Source organism: Pristiophorus japonicus, chromosome 11 (genome assembly GCF_044704955.1).
Source record: "Pristiophorus japonicus isolate sPriJap1 chromosome 11, sPriJap1.hap1, whole genome shotgun sequence".
Taxonomy (NCBI): domain Eukaryota; kingdom Metazoa; phylum Chordata; class Chondrichthyes; family Pristiophoridae; genus Pristiophorus; species Pristiophorus japonicus.
The window spans coordinates 209,442,824-209,462,266 of NC_091987.1; the positions used below are offsets into that span (position 1 = coordinate 209,442,824).

The following is a 19,443-nucleotide window of genomic DNA, read 5'->3' on the forward strand; positions in this document are numbered from 1 at the left end:
CACCTGAAAGAGCAGATGGTAATATTTCGAAGAAGAGCAGGGGAGTTATCCCCGGTGTCTTGGTCAATATTTATCCCTCAATCAACATAACAAAACAGATTATCTAGCCATTATCACATCGCTGTTTGTGGGAGCTTGCTGTGCGCAAATTGGCTGCCGCGTTTCCCACATTGCAACAGTGACTACACGTAAAAAAGTACTCCATTTGCAGTAAAGCGCTTTGGGACGTCCGGCGGTCGTGAATGCAAGTCTTTCTGTTCTGCCCAATAATATATATTACACAGAGTATTTCTACTTTCCTTAGTAAGTTTCCATTTTACTATGTTCTCATCTAGTACATACTACTCACCAGCCTAGAAATAGCAAGGTGACTGGTTCCTGGCCTCAGCCCACATGCTCTCGGAGCTTAGGGAGGGGATATATAGGATATACGGGACAGAAACAGGCCTTTCGGCCCAACCAGACACACCTAGCCACTGCTGAGTACCAATACTCCCTCTAAATTTTTTTGTATGTGGTTCCTTTAAATTTGCAGTGTGGCCATACACGCGGTATCTTAGCGGGGGCAGCCTGTGAGTGGCCTGCATGGTACCTTCCCGATCGCTGCATGCCCGTGCACAGGAGCAGCTTAAAGGAGACACTGCCAAGCCCCCCTCCTTCATGGGGCATGACTCAATGCCCTAGCTCTGTGTGGTTAAAGCTCGCGGATCCTCTGCCCATTTGCTCGCGGATAGTCAGGAGGGAGCAAATGTCCCACAGTGCCTTGGTCCTGCTGTGGGTATCGTGGTGGGATAGTGGCCAACATCCTCTGAAGCTCCACCTAGTGTTGGAAGTGCGCCACTGCAGGCGTGACTGTGCGCCAGGTAGCTTTATAATGGGACATTCTTCTGGAGATTCCAGCTCGTGGGCCTGATGCAATGACAATGCCCAAATAAGGGGTGCACGATAGCAAATGCAATATATTATAAATATATAGAAAGGAAAACACTGGGAAGGCCAGGAGGTAAAGGGAGATACCCAGAATAGAGGGGAATATAGAACAGGGACAGAGAGTTATGGGAGATACCCAGGATAGAGGGGGATATAGAACGGGGACAGAGAGCAATGGGAGATACCTGGGATAGAGGGGAATATATAACAGTGACAGAGAGCAATGGGAGATACCTTGAATAGAGGGGAATATAGAACGGTGACAGAGAGCAATGGGAGATACCTGGGATAGAGGGGAATATAGAACGGTGACAGAGAGTAATGGGAGATAACCGGGATAGAGGGGGATATAGAATGAGGACAGAGAGCAATGGGAGATACCTGGGATAGAGGGGGATATAGAACGGGGACAGACATGATTCAAGGGTAAAACCGACAAAGGGCACATTAGTTATCAGGATGATTTGATAAAAGTTGGAAAACAGTGTCTCATTAATTATCTTTATTTATGCAAACAACAATAATTATGCTCAAATCCAACAGATGTTGGCTATTGGAAATGGCAAACACACAGTCAAATACCTTCCTCAAATTAATTTATTTGCACCAATAAACCTGATAGACATAGATTAGCCACAAAAATAACTTGCCAGATTAAAATTGATTATGCAGAAGCATGATAAATGAAAGGCCCAGCAATCTTATCAAACTCTGGGAGAGTACACTATATATAATTAATATTTGCAGTCCTTGTACAATATTAATTTACTAAATTTAATCATATTTTAATCTCTCCTGGTGTGGCAGCAACAGGATTTAGATTCCGAGCAATGAATTAAAATTGTCAATTAGACGGTTTAAATAAATACACCAGACCCTGTAATGATGTCTAGGGAGCTGTGCAGAGATTGGATTTGAGCATGTTGTGATAGGGGGTGTTTAAAGGGGCCTACTCTGGTCTCAGGGTGTTTAAAGGTCCTACTCTGGTTTCAGAGGTGTTTAAAGAGCCTACTCTGGTTTCAGAGGAGTAACAAACAATATCTGCTTTATCGGACTTCCACTTCTGTATGGTGGACCAGTAGAGGAGGTTACCTTGCTGGCAAAACACACACACCAGTGTTTCTAATGTTGAAACGGATTCTGAATGGAATCAACAACTTGCATTCATGTAGCATCCTTAATGTAATCAAAGGTGCAACAGGAGCGTTATCAAACACAACTTGACGGCAAGCCAAAGGACAGCTGACAGAATTCTTGGCCCCAAGAAGCGTCTTAAAGGAGAGAGAGGTAGAGATGCGGAGAGTTTTAGGGAGGGGGTTCCAGAGCTTGGGGCCCAGGCCGCTGAAGGCACGGCCACCAATGGTGAAGCGAAGGAAATCTTGGATGCACAAGAGGCCAGAATTGGAGGAACACAGAGATCTCGGAGCGTTGTGGGGCCGGAGGAGGTTATAGAGATAAAGAGGGGTGAGGCCATGGAAGGATTTGAACACAAGGAGGAGAATTTTAAAACTGAGGCATTGGTGAAGCGGGAGCTAATGTAGTTCAGTGAGCACATTACATCGGATTACACTGGATTACACAGAATATACGGCACAGAAACAGGCCATTGGGCCCAACCAGTCCATTTATGCTCCACTCGAGCCTCCTCCTGCCTTTCTTCTGAAGTTTCTTCTGAATTCCCTGTTGGATTTCTTGGTGACTATCTTATATTGATGATCTCTCGTTATGTTCTTCCCCACAAGTGGAAACATTGGGCTCAATTTCCCCAAAGCATTTTTTTGGCGTACTTAAAGAGTTATGCCCGATTTATTTGGGGCCTAAGTACGGCAAAAAAAAATTCTAAGTTTCCCTGTTGGATTTCTTCATTTTGCGTGGCCTAACCCCATCTTTAGTTTTGGGGGTGGAGCCTTGATCTGCGGCGTCTCACTCATCTCTCTCTCTCTCTCTCTCTCTCTCTCTCTACCCCCCCGCCCCCCCACCACCCCGCCCCCCCCCCCACCGGTGCAAATTGATTGGGGAAACTGTGATTTTTCAACTGAGGCCAAAAAGTGCAGCATGCTCAAAAAAAATGGCGTAAATCACTGGGGGAAATTGAGCCTATTCTCTCTGTATCCACTCTACCAAAAACTTTCATAATTTTAAAGACCTCTATTAGGTCACCCCTTAAGTCTTATTTTTTCAAGAGCCTGTGGGGGTGGGTGTTGGTGGGGGTGGGGGGGCGGGGGGCGCTGAGTGGACTGGACTTGGTGCGAGTCAGTATACGTGCAGAAGAGTTTCGGTTGAGTTTAAGTTCACGGTTGAGTGGAAGATGGGAAATTGGCTAGGGGAGCATTGGAATAGTCGAGTCTGGAGATAAAAGAGTGAATGAGTATTTCTGCGGAACAGTACACGAGGAGAGAGAACCGTTATTAATGTAGGCTAACATGGGAGCCAAAAAAGAAAGTTGGGGGTCAGCAGAATGGGATGAGGCAGGGGCGGAGACGGGCAAAATTACAGAGTCTGAAGACGGCCGACTTGGTGACAGAGAGGTTATGGGGTCGGAGGCTTAGCTCAGGGTCAAATAGGATGCCAAGGTTGGGAACAGTCTCGTTTAGCCTGACGGGGTGGCCAGGGAGCAGGATGGATCTGTGGTGAGGGGATGGACACTTTGCACGGAACGATGGACAGACATCATTGCGGCGCGCCCAGTGACTACACCCCCCCCCACCTGATTTGTTCTTGTATTCAATGTCGAAGCCAAGGATAAGGCTGTTTCCATCGAACCTCTGAGTCCAGCGGAGATTCATACTTCGAGCCTTCACCTCTCTGATCTCCAGCTCAGGCGGGTCAGGTGGCTCTGCGGAGGAGAGAAGTTAGAGAAGTGCACGAGTTAATTAACTCTTCACTGCCCAGCGTTCTTGCAATTGCCAACAAGGTAGCTATAACACTTCCCAATACTCCTCCCTTTAATGATGCTACTTAGTTTAACAGACCCAACTTTAAAAAAAATTCATTCACGGGATGTGGGTATCACTGGTAAGGCCAACATTTATTGGCCATCCCTAATTGCCTTGGAGTGGCTTGCTGGGCCAATTCAAAGAGAAGTTAAGAGTCAACCACATTGCTGTGGGTCTGGAGTCACACATAGGCCAGACCGGGTAAGGATGGCAGATTTCCTTCCCTAAACAACATCAGTGAACTAGATGGGCTTTTACGACAATCCAGTAGTTACATGGTCACCATTTCTGATACTCGCTTATTCCAGTTGAATTTAACTGAATTCAAATATCCCAGTTGCCACAGTAGGATTTGAACTCTTATCCTTGGATAATTAGTCCAGGCCTTTGGATTACTAGTCCAGTAACATAACCACTATGCCACCGTTCCCTCTAAACTGACCTCCAAAAAGGCAATTTTCTCGGTACATCCATGCACAATTTGTGATGATCTATAAAACTGTCATTGATTACTTTGCTTCCGTTATTTATTCATGAAATGAAATGAGTTTCAGCACAGTATAAGAAAGGGTCGGACAAGTAGCTGCCTGGTGTAAACTGCAAAAATTTAAGCTTCAAATTCACCACATTTTCATTGTAAATTAGACATTTTGCTTTCTATTGCAAAGCTGCACAACTATTTTGTCCCCGGTGTCAGTTTTGACTTAAGAAGGAAGTAAGTGAGCAAAATTGTCCTGCCCGCCCGATTGGGGGTATTAACCATCTGGGCGTCTTTCAGCACCCAAGCAAAAAGTCTCCTCTGCCCCATTAGCACCCCCCCCCCCCCACCCCGCCGGAGGTGCTAAAGGGGCTTTAAAAAGAGGCAATTTCATCCCCTAAGTTTTGAGGAGCAGATATAATCGAAAACACATGCTCCTCCACTTACAGGACTCTCCCATTACCAATTCATGATGGCCCCTTTAGATCACAGGCCTGTCTGACCCTGACCCTGAACCCCAGCAAACCCTCACACATGAGAAATATCATCAGGTTCCAGATGGACCATCCGTTTAACAGTCTCTTAAATCACTTGGCTAATAAACTTGGGAAAAGTTATATATTAGTTATATATTAAGGGACTTTTGCCCAATTCTGGCTGATCATGGACCGTGTGATCCTAAAGATACACCCCATTCCTGATGGAGGCAGTGTCAACTTCAAACCGATTGATCGGAGGTATGATCAGTGTTCTTCAAAAAGGAATGTTGGTCTTGGGAGTCATAAATCCAGCCTCTACCAAACTTTACATCTGTATCTAAGTCAACCCTTCATTAGATTTAGGTTCGATAGTGATATAATGATACTGGGTCAAACAAGAAGGTCCCGTTGAGATGGTTTATTTGGTGACCCACAACTGACCTCAGCATCCACAGTTAGGGAGGTGAAAATTGACCAGAGTTCCCACTTGTGATTGCAATCAAATCAGCCTGGTCAAGGTTCGAGCAGCGCACAGTCGAGGGGGTTGTTCGGTCCGACTGCCTGCCTCTCTTCCGCGACTATGTACACACCCTGGTGTCCCTGGAGAGGGAGCATACGGTGTCCACCAATACGCTCGCGGCCTTCCGTGACTGGTGGGCACCGGAGGGACTGGAGTGTATCATCTGTATCGGTTGAGATACAGATCAGCCAAGGTCTAATTGAATTGCGGAGCAGGCTCGAGGGGCTAAATGGACTACTCTTGCACCTATGAATCAAGACGTTCAGAGGCAGAGGGATAAGGGGAAAGCTGGAAACAAAAGTCGAGGAGAATATATGCACCGTGTGAAGTCAAGCCAATGTTTTTTGGAAGCCCATAAGCCAGATCTTGCTTTTCTCCATCGAACTGCTAAACCACATGATCACCAGGGTGAACAAGATCTTTTGTGAAGCAACCTCATTGGCACCATGCCAAAGCATAAGCAGCAAAGCATTGGCTTATGGTGCCCCGAAAATAAAATTCATCAGCCCATCTCCTGAGGGGCAAAGTTACACATAAATAAATTATGTGCACCGGTGAAGCATCAACAGCTTATTTGGTTTTTACTGAGGCCAACTAAATGCTTCGGGAACCAACATAAACTTTAACAGTAAATATTCATACCTGAAAATCAATGACTCTCATCTGAGACTGATGGGGGAGGGGGGGGGGGAGGGGGAAACTGTGAACAATAATTCTTCAATTTAATTTTTATTGTACTGCAAGGTTGGTGATTTAAATTTGGAAACACAAAAGATTCGGGCCCATAAGTACAGGGTGACGATCATAGAATCAGCAGTTCAGAACCAAAGTTCAAGCTCAATACATTTAGGGACTATCTTTTCTCACCTACACACAGAGCTCAGGGTACCTAAAATTTTCCAACCACTGTCATGAGCTAAAACATTATAAGACCACTAACTAATACTACGATACTCGTCGTAACATGCAGTAGTTTGTTACATTTAATCCAAAGTCAACTAACTGCTCCATTCACCAAGCGCCTCTAAAGAAGCCAACTGCCCAGGAATAGACCTTAAAGGACCATGCACAGTGCTGAAGGTTATTGGTGTTTCATTTCTGCTATCACAATGAAAAGTTTGCCTCAGATAGAAGGATTGACCAGTTGAGGGGGGTTGACTTATGAGGAAAGGTTGGGTCGGTTGGGCCTCTACTCATTGGAATTCAGAAGAATGAGAGGTGATCTTATCGAAATGTATAAGATTATGAGGGGGGCTTGACAAGGGGGATGAAGAGAGGATGTTTCCATTGATGGGGGAGACTAGAACTAGGGGCCATAATCTTAGAATAAGGGGCCACCCATTTAAAACTGAGATGAGGAGAAATTTCTTTTCTCAGAGGGTTGTGGATCTGTGGAATTCGCTGCCTCAGAGAGCTGTGGAAGCTGGGACATTGAATACATTTAAGACAGAGATAGACAGTTTCTTAACCGATAAGGGAATAAGTAGTTATGGGGAGCGGGCAGGGAAGTGGAGCTGAGTCCATGATCGGATCAGCCATGATCGTATTAAATGGCAGAGCAGGCTCGAGGGGCCAAGTGGCCTACTCCTGCTCCCATTTATTATGTCTTATGTTCTTATGACCTCTTGAAAGACGATATCCCTCTTATCTTACTGAATGCAGCTGAAGTAATATATTCTGTGCACAGTATCTAAGGAAGGATATACTGGCCATAGAGGCGGAGCAATGAGGGTTCACTAGATTGATTCCTGGGATGAGAGGGTTGTCTATTAGAAGAGATTGAGTAGAATGGACCTATACTCTCTGGAGTTTAGAAGAATGAGAGGTGATCTTATTTAAACATATAAGATTGTGAGGTGGATTGCTGAGAGGTTGTTTCCCCCTGGCTGGGGAGTCTAGAGCCAGGGGGCACAGACTCAGGATAAGGGGTTGGCCATTTAAGACTGAGCTGAGGAGGAATTTCTTCACTCAGAGGATTGTGAATCTTTGTAATTCTCTGCCCCAGAGGGCTTTAAATGCTCAGTAGTTGAGTATAATCAAGACATAGATTGATAGATTTTTGGAGTCTCGGGGAATCAAGGGATATGGGGATTGGGCGGGAAAATGGAGTTGAGGTCGGAGATGAGTCATGTTCTTATTGAATGGCGGGGCAGGCTCGAGGGGCCGTAGGCCTACTCCTGCTCCTAATTCTTATGTTCTAACAGAAGTGAAAGGATTATGAATCAAAAATAAATTTAGGTTAGAATTGATTAGCTATTGGTAACAGGAGTGATTTGTGCGTGCAATAGTGTCCCTGGTCATCTGTAACCATCAGAGAAAAATAATATTGATAACAATGTTTATATAACATTGTAATATTGAACTCTTGTGACAGATATGGGATAATGTATAAATCGGATCTCAATTTCAACTTCACAACATTTGCTTGCGACTATTTATTCCCAACTACTTCCTTGTGGCTTTTCAAAACTATTGAGTAAATATAAACGTTAATACAAATCCTTGAGGGACTGCATTGGCCAGAAGTCTGCATTGAAACACTGCTCACCTAAAGCTGGAATAGTGCCCAAGTGCGTGAGTTGAAAGAGTGCAAACACACTGTGCCAGGTGTTGCGAATAGGAGCAGCACTCGTCCTTATACTGAACAGACAAAATATGTTGTGATCTAAACATAAACGGAGTACCTTGAACTGTGAGTTGAATGAGTCCTCGGTCCTCTCCGTAGGAATTGATTGCATGACAGGAGAAGAAACCAGAATCTCCCCGGTCGGCAGGCATGATCTACAGACGGAGACAAGTCAAGCAACAGGGCTCAGATTTAACATTACGGCAAAATGCGGTATGCTTGGCCCCGACACTCAAAACAAACCGCACCGAACCCGTCGCACACATCTTGCGACACTGAAGTGTCCAAGTATTCTTTACAAATGTACGAGAGCTGCCCAAGGGAGTTTGAGATGTTCTGAGCCAGCGCCAACTCTCTTGCCAAAATGTCCCATTTAAAACGAATTCTGCAGCATAGGGTCGTGTGGCAAGATCGTGGATGTTTGACAACCCTAGACTGGAGCTGGAACCGGACCTCACACCCATTTTCCAGGCAGAAAACGGGTGCAAGCAGGTCCAATTTAGGGGGCCAACTAGCCGTACCCTTCCAGCATTTTAGAACATAAGAACATAAGAAATAGGAACAGGAGCAGGCCATTTGGCTCCTAGAGCCTGCTCCGCCATTTAATAAGATCATGGCTGATCTGATCTTGGGCTCAGTTCCACTTCCCTGCCCACCCCCCATAACCCTTTATTCCCTTATTGATCAAAAATCTGTCTATCGACGCCTTAAATTTATTCAATGACCTAGCCTCCATAGCTCTCTGGGGCAGCGAATTCCAAAGATTTACAACCCTCTGAGAGAAGAAATTTCTCGTCATCTCAGTTTTAAATAGGCAGCCCCTTATTCTGAGACTATGTCCCCTCGTTTTAGTTTCCCTATGAGTGGAAATATCCTCTCTGCATCCAACTTGTCGAGCCCCCTCATTATCTTATGTTTCAGTAAGATCACCTCTCATTCTTCTAAACTCTAGAGAATATAGGTCTAGTCTACTGAATCTCTCCTCATGGGACAAATCCTCCCCATCCCAGGGATCAGTCTGGTGAACCTTCGTTGCATTCCCTCAATGGCAAGTATATCCTTCCTTAGGTAAGGAGACCAAAAACTGTACACAGCACTCCAGGTGCGGTCTCACCAGGGCCTGATACAATTGTAGTAAATTGTGAGCCTCAAGAGGGGGTACGCTTGGGCCTTCCGACAAGGAAATCCCACCGCTCCTCTACCGCAACAGCCATTGGACCACCCCTCAAAAATATCCTAAAAAATTCAGTTAATATAGTGCAGAATTCCCTCTGGGCTCTGGCCATGCTCTCACCTGGAGCATTATTAGGTGTAAATGTATAACGTGCTTCAAATTGGTTGAAAGCTCCTATCAAATCTGCACAGGGAACCCTGTGAGATCATTATTTTTCCTCGCTAAAATTCTGCAGGAAGGGTCATTTCGATTTTGAAAGATAAATGTCAACGTAAGTGAAAATGCAGCAGGAGTGATGACCTCCTTTGGAACATCGTCTTTGAGCGTCGTATAAAATAGACGGGAATTTTTTTCTGGAATCAGACACGCAGGCTGAAACAATATGCTGCACGTCAGAGAGTGTTGGGTTGTTCGATCAAACGTTAAATGTCTTCAGTATTGGAACCCCTTTTCCATCAAAGGATTGATTCTAATCAGTGTTGAGGTATTTTTTTACTTGGTGCACCTTCTTCACTTTTAATCAGATCCTGCAACTTGAGGAAGCTGAGTGGGGATTAGTATAGAGCCCTAGCTCTTGCGATCTATAAAAGGGCACCGTGGCTCACGGCTAAGTGGTAATTTTCTCAGCGAACGGCTCTTGTTCCTTCACTTTGTGCAGAGGCAGTGCCGTTACTGAGACACTTCTTGCAGCGCAATAATACTGTTTCATTTTAGCCGAGGAGTTAAGTCCACTCTTGGATAAATATCCCACCGTAATCTGGGTCACTTGACGAAAATATCCACCTCAGCTGATGTAAATGGTCGTTCTCGCGATGCATTCTGCTTCATTTGTCAATGGGAGCCTGCAATAACTCAGCCAACAACTTGACATCCTCATTGTTCTCCTGATCACGTCTGTCTCGACTAACCTTTCCTTCTTTCAGGTTTTTTTTTAGTCAATAAAGACTACATTGATAAAGTTTGCACGTTGGAATGAATGGCACAACTGGAAAGACGACAGCTCTGGGACCCACACAGGGACGTCAGTCTGTTGTAAAATTTCCCGGTGAGGTTGTTACGCCCCTTTGACTAAGACCCCAACTCATTATTCCCTACGTCCTTCCACCGTTAGCTTTCACCGTCTTCCCTTCTCCAAGGTTTTTAAAACCCAACTTTGGCATCATTCCTTCGTGGTTATCCTCGCCTTCTAACTTACCGACTTCAACCTCAGTGGTTACTTGCTTTGAACTTTCACCTTGCTGAATAGACGCAAACACAAACTACAGAAAGCCCATTCCCCGTGATGAATCTGGCTAACCAATAAAAGACGCAGTTTAAGATATTTGGGTATAATTCACTGAAATGATGACAACGCACATTTAAATTGTAATAACTGTGGATAACACTTCAAATTACAGAGAATGTACAGCACAGAAACAGGCCATTAGGCCCAACAGGTCCATGCTGGTGTTTAGACTCCATACGAGCCCCCTCCCACCCCTCTTCATCTCACCCCATCACCATATCCTTCTATTCCTTTCTCCCTCGTGTGTTTATCCAGCTTCCCCAATGCTATTCGCCTCAACCACTCTTTGTGGTAGCAAGTTCCACATTCTAACAACCCTCTGGGTCAAGATGTTTCTCCTGAATTCCTTACTGGATTCATTAGTGACTGTCTTATATTTATGACCTCTAGTTTTCGACTCTTCCCACAAGCGGAAAAATGTTCTCTACATCATGTTCAAGGATTTAATAAATCTTTGTTTTGAAGAATTCAATGATGAAACGAGATGAAAGTGTGATGACCTACCTTCAGTGTGGAGACAACTTCTTCTCCATTGTCCTTGGTGGGCACTGAGTATCGGAACATTCTGTCGGGGTCGATCACTGTGTCCTCCTTCTCCCAGCGAATAATGATTGGCCTTTCTCCGCGGGCTGTGCAGTTAAGTTCCTTGTTCTGGCCCTTAATGGCAATGGTGGTGTTGGGGTGAGAAGTGATCATTGCTGGGACTGGATTAAAGAGAGAAATATATACCTGTTCAAGTCAATATAAGAAACAGACCGCACTTGAGCAGATGATGGGATGAGAGCAGAGTGAAGTGACCATAACACCGTGGATGACAAAGACTGTCAGTATCCACAGTAAACAGCATAATTGGACAATGTTGGAGGCTAAGCTACTACAGTCACATGCCCCCCCCCCCCCCCCGTCTTGCTTGATGGGGAAGCATGTTGCTGACTTCATATATATACATATTTATTCATTCATTCACAGGATGTGGGTGTCGCTGGCAAGGTCGGCATTTATTGCCGTCCCTAATTGCCCCTTGAGAAGGTGGTGGTGAGCCGCCTTCTTGAACCGCTGCAGACCGTGTGATGAAGGTGCTCCCCACAGCGCTGTTAGGGAGGGAGTTCCAGGATTTTGACCCAGTGACGATGAAGGAACGGCCGATATATTTACCAAGTCAGGATGATGTGTGACTTTCAAGGGAACTACATCACGAGGTAAAGAGTTTGAAACCCCGATTCTCCACACAGTGAATATTGTATCTCACCTGCTGCACTGAGGACGGACCCCACGAACAGAGAGAAATAATCAAAAACAATTTCTCCAGGTTACTCTTGCATCGCTCAAGGGAGTTATGGGCAGAGAGTCGGGGAGCAGGTTACCTGTGTCTCCTTTTGTCTCTTGGTTGTGGAGTGGTACCCGTAAAGTTCTTAAAGCAGTGGACAGGAATAACAAATACATTTTTTTCTCCTGTTAACCCATTCGTAAAGAGAGCGTCCTCCTAAGCCTACACTAGTCCTCTAACATGTGCTCTGGTGATGCAATCTGAACCCAGTTCATTCCAATTAACCCACTGCCAGATTGAGGCCAGAACCCATGGAGAAAGCAGAAATGGAGCTTCAAACCCACTCATGGAGCACACATCACTTGGCGTTTCCGCCACATCTCTGGTACATACGTCAAACAATTCAGTCTCCGAGCAACATTACTCAATTGAAATGTCTCTGTCAGTAACAGCCACTAGCCACTCAGAAGCTTTCCATCAGACATCAGCACTTCCAGATTGGGCATTTCAAAACTTCTAGCAAAAAAATTAAGCAACTTTTGAAACTAGAGCGAACACTTCAGTTTAGCTCTGCACCATCTAACACATGCCTACATACCAAGGGTCGCCGTACTCCAATTAGCAATTCACCAAGTGATGCGATTGGAGGTGCTTTAATGTGATACAATGTGCCTCCTGTTGCCTAGGCCCTAAGCTCTAGAATTCCCTGCCTAAACCTCTCCACCTCGTGGCTCAGTGGGTAGCACACTTGCCTCTGAGTCAGAAGGTTGTGGGTTCAAGTCCCACTCCAGGAACCTGAGCACATAAATCTAGGCTGACACCAGTGCAGTGCTGAGGGGGTGCTGCACTGTTGGAGGTGCTGTCTTTCGGATGAGACGTTAAACCGATAAACTGCTCTCTCAGGTGACGTAAAAGATCCCGTGGCACTATTTCGAAGAAGAGCAAAAAGAGTTATTCCCGGTGTCCTGGCCAATATTTATCCCTCAATCAACATAACAAAAACAGGTTATCTGGTCATTATCACATTGCTGTTTGTGGGAGCTTGCTGTGCGCAGATTGGCTGCTGCGTTTCGCACATTACAACAATGACTACACTCCAAAAGGACTTCATTGGCTGTAAAGCGCTTTGAGACGTCCAGTGGTCATGAAAGGCGCTATATAAATGTAAGTCTTTCTTTCTTTCCTCCGTTAAGACGCTCCTTAAAACCTTCCTCTTTGATCCACATCCCGGGAACAAAAAAAAGTTTCCACATGTTGCCTTTTTTATTGACTGGTTTAAAATGTTTGAATTTTTCTTTCTTCAGACTCTTACTGTGCAGCCACCATCCCTAGACAAGTCCGTGCACCAGATTCACAAGACTGAAGAGAAAGTCGAAGGCTGAACAACAGGAACTTGGACCCAGAATTCCGTGCAGCAGGAAGTGAGAATTCTTGCCCGAACACTTCGGTCAGAATGTGCCTATCTGTCGCATCATCGGCACGGTGCTGATACCACTGTTGTTTGGCTAATGAGGAATTAAATTATTCATGTCCTACTTTCATTAAATATTTCAATTAGTAATAAAATTAATAATGAGTCCATAAACTTTTATGTACACAAAATAATGGCAGCCTCAGTTTTGTGCTTAGAAAAGCTATTCTAGACAGCTGGCTACACGAGCCACAATAGATTACAGTAATAAAACCTTCCACAGCACAGCCCCAAGTGAACTGGACTATACTCCAGTAAGTGAAGGCAGCAGATTACATTGGAAATGGGCAGTTAATCTTACTTTAGGAAAACAAATTCTGCTTTCAGAAAAGTCGTTCTTCATCCTCAGAGTGAGAAAGGACACTGATGGGTTCTGCATCCCCGGGGGGATTTGCCTTGTCACTGTGCCTAATCGAGACCCTAATGCACAAACAAATGACCCTGCAGATCTACTGACTGTGGCAAAATAGTAATGGGGCAGGGGACTGGGTGGGTGCGGGGGAGAGGGAACACGGGAGTGACACAGCACTCGTGGTCAAAGCTCAAACCATTCACTGTAAAGCAGAGATGTTGGCATTTTGTGTTTCTCCCCCACTTTCCCCCATTTTCTCATGCGAAAGCACCATGTTGGGGCACGGATCCCGGGTGATTGACAGCTCGCTGGACCATCCTTACTGTGCGACTGTAGATGGTGAGTGTAGGTTGGCGAGGAAAAGCAACACAATGAAGTCCAACTGTGGATCGGATCAGCAAAGAGGCTGGGCGAATGCAAGTCTGTCTTCAGCTTGCCAACTGACTCTGTGCTCCGGGGAGGGAATCAGAGATAGTCCCAGGAGCCAGTATCCCACTCTTCCAAGGCCAGATTAACCCATAGGCTAATAAGGCTTTTTTTAGGCCCTCGACTTTAGGCCCTAATTTTTATGTCATTGACCCTAAATCTTTGTCACAAGGTTGGTTAAGCAATATCATAATACCTTCAGAGGTACAAAATATTAATGTACATAGCTTTGATTTTTCTTAGTTAAAAATTTGGATAAATATACAATTATATTTGTTTGATGATTTTATGAATTGTGTGCTATATGTAATATAGAAACATAGAAACATAGAAAATAGGTGCAGGAGTAGGCCAGTCAACCCTTCTAGCCTGCACCGCCATTCAATGAGTTCATGGCTGAACATGCAACTTCAGTACCCCATTCCTGCTTTCTCGCCATACCCCTTGATCCCCCGAGTAGTAAGGACTTCATCTAACTCCCTTTTGAATATATTTAGTGAATTGGCCTCAACTATTTTCTGTGGTAGAGAATTCCACAGGTTCACCACTCTCTGGGTGAAGAAGTTTCTCCTCATCTCGGTCCTAAATGGCTTACCCCTTATCCTTAGACTGTGACCCCTGGTTCTGGACTTCCCCAACATTGGGAACATTCTTCTTGCATCTAACCTGTCTAAACCCGTCAGAATTTTAAACGTTTCTATGAGGTCCCCTCTCATTCTTCTGAACTCCAGTGAATACAAGCCCAGTTGATCCAGTCTTTCTTGATAGGTCAGTCCCACCATCCCGGGAATCAGTCTGGTGAATCTTCGCTGCACTCCCTCAATAGCAAGAATGTCCTTCCTCAAGTTAGGAGACCAAAACTGTACACAATACTCCAGGTGTGGCCTCACCAAGGCCCTGTACAACTGTAGCAACACCTCCCTGCCCCTGTACTCAAATCCCCTCGCTATGAAGGCCAACATGCCATTTGCTTTCTTAACCGCCTGCTGTACCTGCATGCCAACCTTCAATGACTGATGTACCATGACACCCAGGTCTCGTTGCACCTCCCCTTTTCCTAATCTGTCACCATTCAGATAATAGTCTGTCTCTCTGTTTTTACCACCAAAGTGGATAACCTCACATTTATCCACATTATACTTCATCTGCCATGCATTTGCCCACTCACCTAACCTATCCAAGTCACTCTGCAGCCTCATAGCATCCTCCTCGCAGCTCACACTGCCACCCAACTTAGTGTCATCCGCAAATTTGGAGATACTACATTTAATCCCCTCGTCTAAATCATTAATGTACAATGTAAACAGCTGGGGTAATACATAGATAGGCCCTTTCCTCCTATTAGCCTCAGGCCCCTCACAGCCTTAATCCGGCCCTGCATTCGTCCATCCAAATCACTCGAGCTTTGACACAAAACAAGCAGCAGTCAGGAGGGTGGAGCAATGGTGAGGGGCAGGGAAAGCAGCGAACAATAGGAGCAACATTTGTCAAGGAAACTCATTGGCTGCGATGACACTGCACCCTCTGTGCAGTGCCATTCTTATTTAAGGAGGGATATACTTGCATTGGAGGCAGTTCAGAGAAGGTTCACTAGGTTGATTCTTGCGTTGAAGGGGTTGTCTCATGAGAAAAGGTTGAGCAGGTTGGGCCTATACTCATTGGAGTTGAGAAGAATGAGAGGCGGTCTTATTGAAACGTATAAGATTCTGAGGGGGCTCGACAGGGTAGGTGCAGAGAGGATGTTTCCCCTCGTGGGGGAATCTAGAACTAGGGGGCATAGTTTCAGAATAAGGGGTTGCCCATTTAAGATGGCGATGAGGAGGAATTTCTTCTCTCAGAGGGTTGTGAATCTGTGGAATTCTCTGCCCCAGAGAGTTGTGGAGGCTGGGTCATTGAATATATTCAAGGCTGAGATAGATAGATTCTTGAACTGTCGGGGAGTCAAGGGTGATGGGGAGCAGGCAGGGAAGTGGAGTTGCGGCCAAGATCAGACCAGCCGTGATCTTATTGAATGGCGGAGCAGGCTCGAGGGGCCAGATGGCCTACTCCTGCTCCTATTTCTTATGCTCTTATGTCCTGCTCCCCCGGTTGGTGATTCTGGCGGTTAGCAATCTCACTACTGATGCCAATGACGGAAACTTATGATTTCCCAAGATGCACTCCTTGCGAATGGCCACTTAGCAAAATAACCCCTTTGATTTCTCCACCTCTAAAATACGGGCGAGAGCTGCCAGAACCGAGATAAGGAACTTCTCTACCCCCTGCCCCCTCACCCTTCGTATTGAGAGCCAATATCAAAGGTTCTACCATCAGATAGAAGAGGACAGGATTGGCACTTGACGCTAATCCATTGTGTAACAAAAATCATACTCAAAATATGCTGCGGTGTACATTTCTTGGATGTGGTTCTTAATCTCAAGTCACAAACCTGTAACCAATGGTACTTCACCTGCTGCCGCATAGTTCGGACACCACCGCATGTTTGGCAGGACAACACCTATAATCTAACTATCCTTAGTGGCTGGTTTTCACAGTTGAAGAGCAGGAGCAGATCAATGTATTGGCTTCTGGCCACCCCACCCCACACAAATACGGGGCCCCTAGTAAATCTTCCCATAATGCCGCACTGTCGGAGGTGCCGTCTTTCGGATGAGACGTTGAACCAAGTCCCCATCTGCCCGTTCAGGACGTAAAAAATCCCGTGGCACTACTTCGAAGAAGAGCAGAGGAGTTATCCCTGGTGTCCTGGGGCCAATATTTATCCCTCAATCAACATAACAAAAAAACAGATTATCTGGTCATTATCACATTGCTGTTTGTGGGAGCTTGCTGTGCGCAAATTGGCCACCGCGTTTTCTACATTACAACAGTGACTACACTCCAAAAGCACTTCATTGGCTGTTAAGCGCTTTGGGACATCCGGTAGTCGCGAAAGGTGCTATATAAATGCAAGTCTTTCTTTCTTTTCAAGTCTCTCTTACAGCAGATGCGGGCCGTTTGATCCGCTCAGGAATTTCTCACAGCAGAGGCAAAACAAAAGAAGCTGTGTGGTGTTGGAATCGCGGGCTGGGCGGATGGGGATAAGTCACGCGTTTATCTGGCCCTGAAATATTTATCGTTTCTGCCCTCGGAGGGAAGCCTTGTATTAGATCAGCGGTAAGTAAAGGCATTACTGTTGACATGGATTCCGAGCTCTCTGCTGGCTTCTCATCTTTGTGTTGCTGCCGGTGGTGTTTGCTCCGTGCCTGAGGGAACTGTGTGTTGTAGTCCAGCCTCTGGTTCAGGTATGCTAGACATGGCCCCAAACGTACTTCACTGCTCAGTCAGCCATAAGGAAAAGAAGGAATTTATAGAGCGCTTTTAATGACATCAGGGTATCCCAAAGCGCTTCACAACCAATGGAGTACCATGGAAGTGCGTGACTGCTGTAATGGAAGGAAACGCGGCAGCTCATTTGTGCATGGAAAGATCTCACGGACAGCAATGTGATACTGACCAGATAACCAGTTTTTTTTTCAGTGACGTTGATTGAGAGATAAATATTGGACAGGACACCAGGGAATAACTCCCCTTCTAAATAGTGCCATGGGATTTTTTACATCCACCTAAGAGGGCAGACAGGGCCTCGGTTAATGTCTCACCCGGAAGACAGCACCTCCGACAGTGCAGCATTCCCTCAGCACTGCGCTGGAGTGTCAAGGAGAGCGTGCGTTGCCCCGAGAAAGTGCTGGTGCACCTTCTTCTGTCTAACCATGTGCCTCTATGTACCCATCAAGAGTAGTTTTACGGGTTTGAAAAGCTAAACTTCTCATGCACCTTGTCCGTAGCAAATGCAGTCTTGCAAAATGACCCCTGTGGTGTGATAAAATATGGCACAGTGCAAGAGGATTACACTTAATAATTTCTATCTCTCGTCTCTCCCCTGCTCACCCTTCACTACAGTAGCTAGACCGGGCTTTGTGTAACTTTGAAATTGAACTACTGAGATCATCTTAGCCCCCGACTCCCGCTCGCTCCCCGCCCCCCGGCCCCGTCCCTCGTTGTGTCTGGATAACCCATTCTCAATTGACAATATAACTAAACGCTAACAATTTGCCAGTTTCAATCTTATTTTTATTTTAAATCACAAACTTCTGCTCCGGCAGCCCAAAAGCAAGTTCTCCCATCCCCACGCAAGAATGCAGCCTGTTACTTCTGGATCAGGAGCCCGATGGATTTTAGTCTTTTGTCCTCATCATTTATTCATCCGCTATCAGCGGATAACACTGACTGAGCGCAAGGGATGGTTGTATTGGTGTCATGACTGAGCACAGTGGGAGAGGTGGAAAGAAAGGCATTGCATGGAACGGTTCAATCAATAGACCACAAGACCCTCCAGTAGCAGATATCGACTCAAAATAACAAGACGGTGTTAAAATATAATGTAAGCGGCTATTGGCTGTGAAATTACTTACAGCTTATATAGCATTGACTAGCCTGCAGCTTCTTTCACTGCTCTATACTTAATATCCCCCCAATGTGATCTATTTTCCTGCTTTCAAACACTGCCGCATGAAAGGTCCTTATTGCTGATAGAGCAGCCCATTTAGATATTGTCAAACGAGTCTGTCCTAATTATACACCAAAGTGTTTGAAGGGGTTTGCCAGCACACTCTTCACTCTGAAAGCTTCGAACTCCAATTACACAACAATGCATTCTCCCTTTCTTTTTCTCCTTTCAGTTTTCTCGGCTCCTCGCTGGAAGACATCAGCCAAGGGTTCCTGATCGTGTTGCCAACGGTAACCCATTTGGAGATAAGCCGCCCATCGCCTCCTACTGGGGTGAGGCTCTTCAGGTGCCAGGCAAACAAAATGAGAAATAGGAGCGGGAGTCGGCCACTTGGCCCCTCAAGCCTGCTCCGCCATCCAATAAGATCATGGCTGATCTGATCTTAGCCTCAATTCCACTTCCCTGCCCGCTCCCCATAACCCTTGACTCCCTTCTCGTTCAAAAATCTGTCCATCTCCGCCTTAAATATATTCAACGACCCAGCCTCCACAGCTCTCTGGGGCAGAGAATTCCAAAGATTCACGACCCTCTGAGAGAAGAAATTCCTCCTCATTTTCATTTTAAATGGGCGACCCCTTATTCTGAAACCCTGCTCCCTTGTTCTAGATTCCCCCACGAGGGGAAACATGCTCTCAGCATCTATCCTGTCAAGCCCCCCTCAGAATCTTATACATTTCAATAAGATCACCTCTCATTTGTCTAACTACCAGACATTCTGTGGTATCTCGCCAGGAAGCCCATTCTTTCACCTGCGGCCCAGGATAGCGTTTACATGCTGATCAACTGTCACGGCAGGCAATGTGCCCTCTAACTTTTATTTTTAGTGCACTGTCCCTTTAACTGGGTGCATGGGCCATTTAAATTCTCCCGCGTGTGTCACGTCTTCCCTGTAGAAGCCGATGGGTGGCCTGCACGGCCCCGCAGCATATCATCATAGGCAGTCCCTCGGA

General features: G+C 45.7%; 1 protein-coding gene across 1 annotated transcript in view; it reads right to left on the reverse strand.

Annotated features, from left to right (window-relative positions):
* dscaml1 (Down syndrome cell adhesion molecule like 1) overlaps positions 1 to 19,443 on the reverse strand; it is a 618,289-nt gene that overhangs the window by 165,067 nt on the left and 433,779 nt on the right. The window contains exons 11-13 of the mRNA XM_070893140.1: positions 10,933 to 11,132; positions 8,028 to 8,124; positions 3,638 to 3,766 (exon numbers count right to left, since the gene is read on the reverse strand). Coding sequence (XP_070749241.1) covers positions 3,638 to 3,766; positions 8,028 to 8,124; positions 10,933 to 11,132 — 426 coding nt within the window. The remainder of the gene's footprint in view (positions 1 to 3,637; positions 3,767 to 8,027; positions 8,125 to 10,932; positions 11,133 to 19,443) is intronic.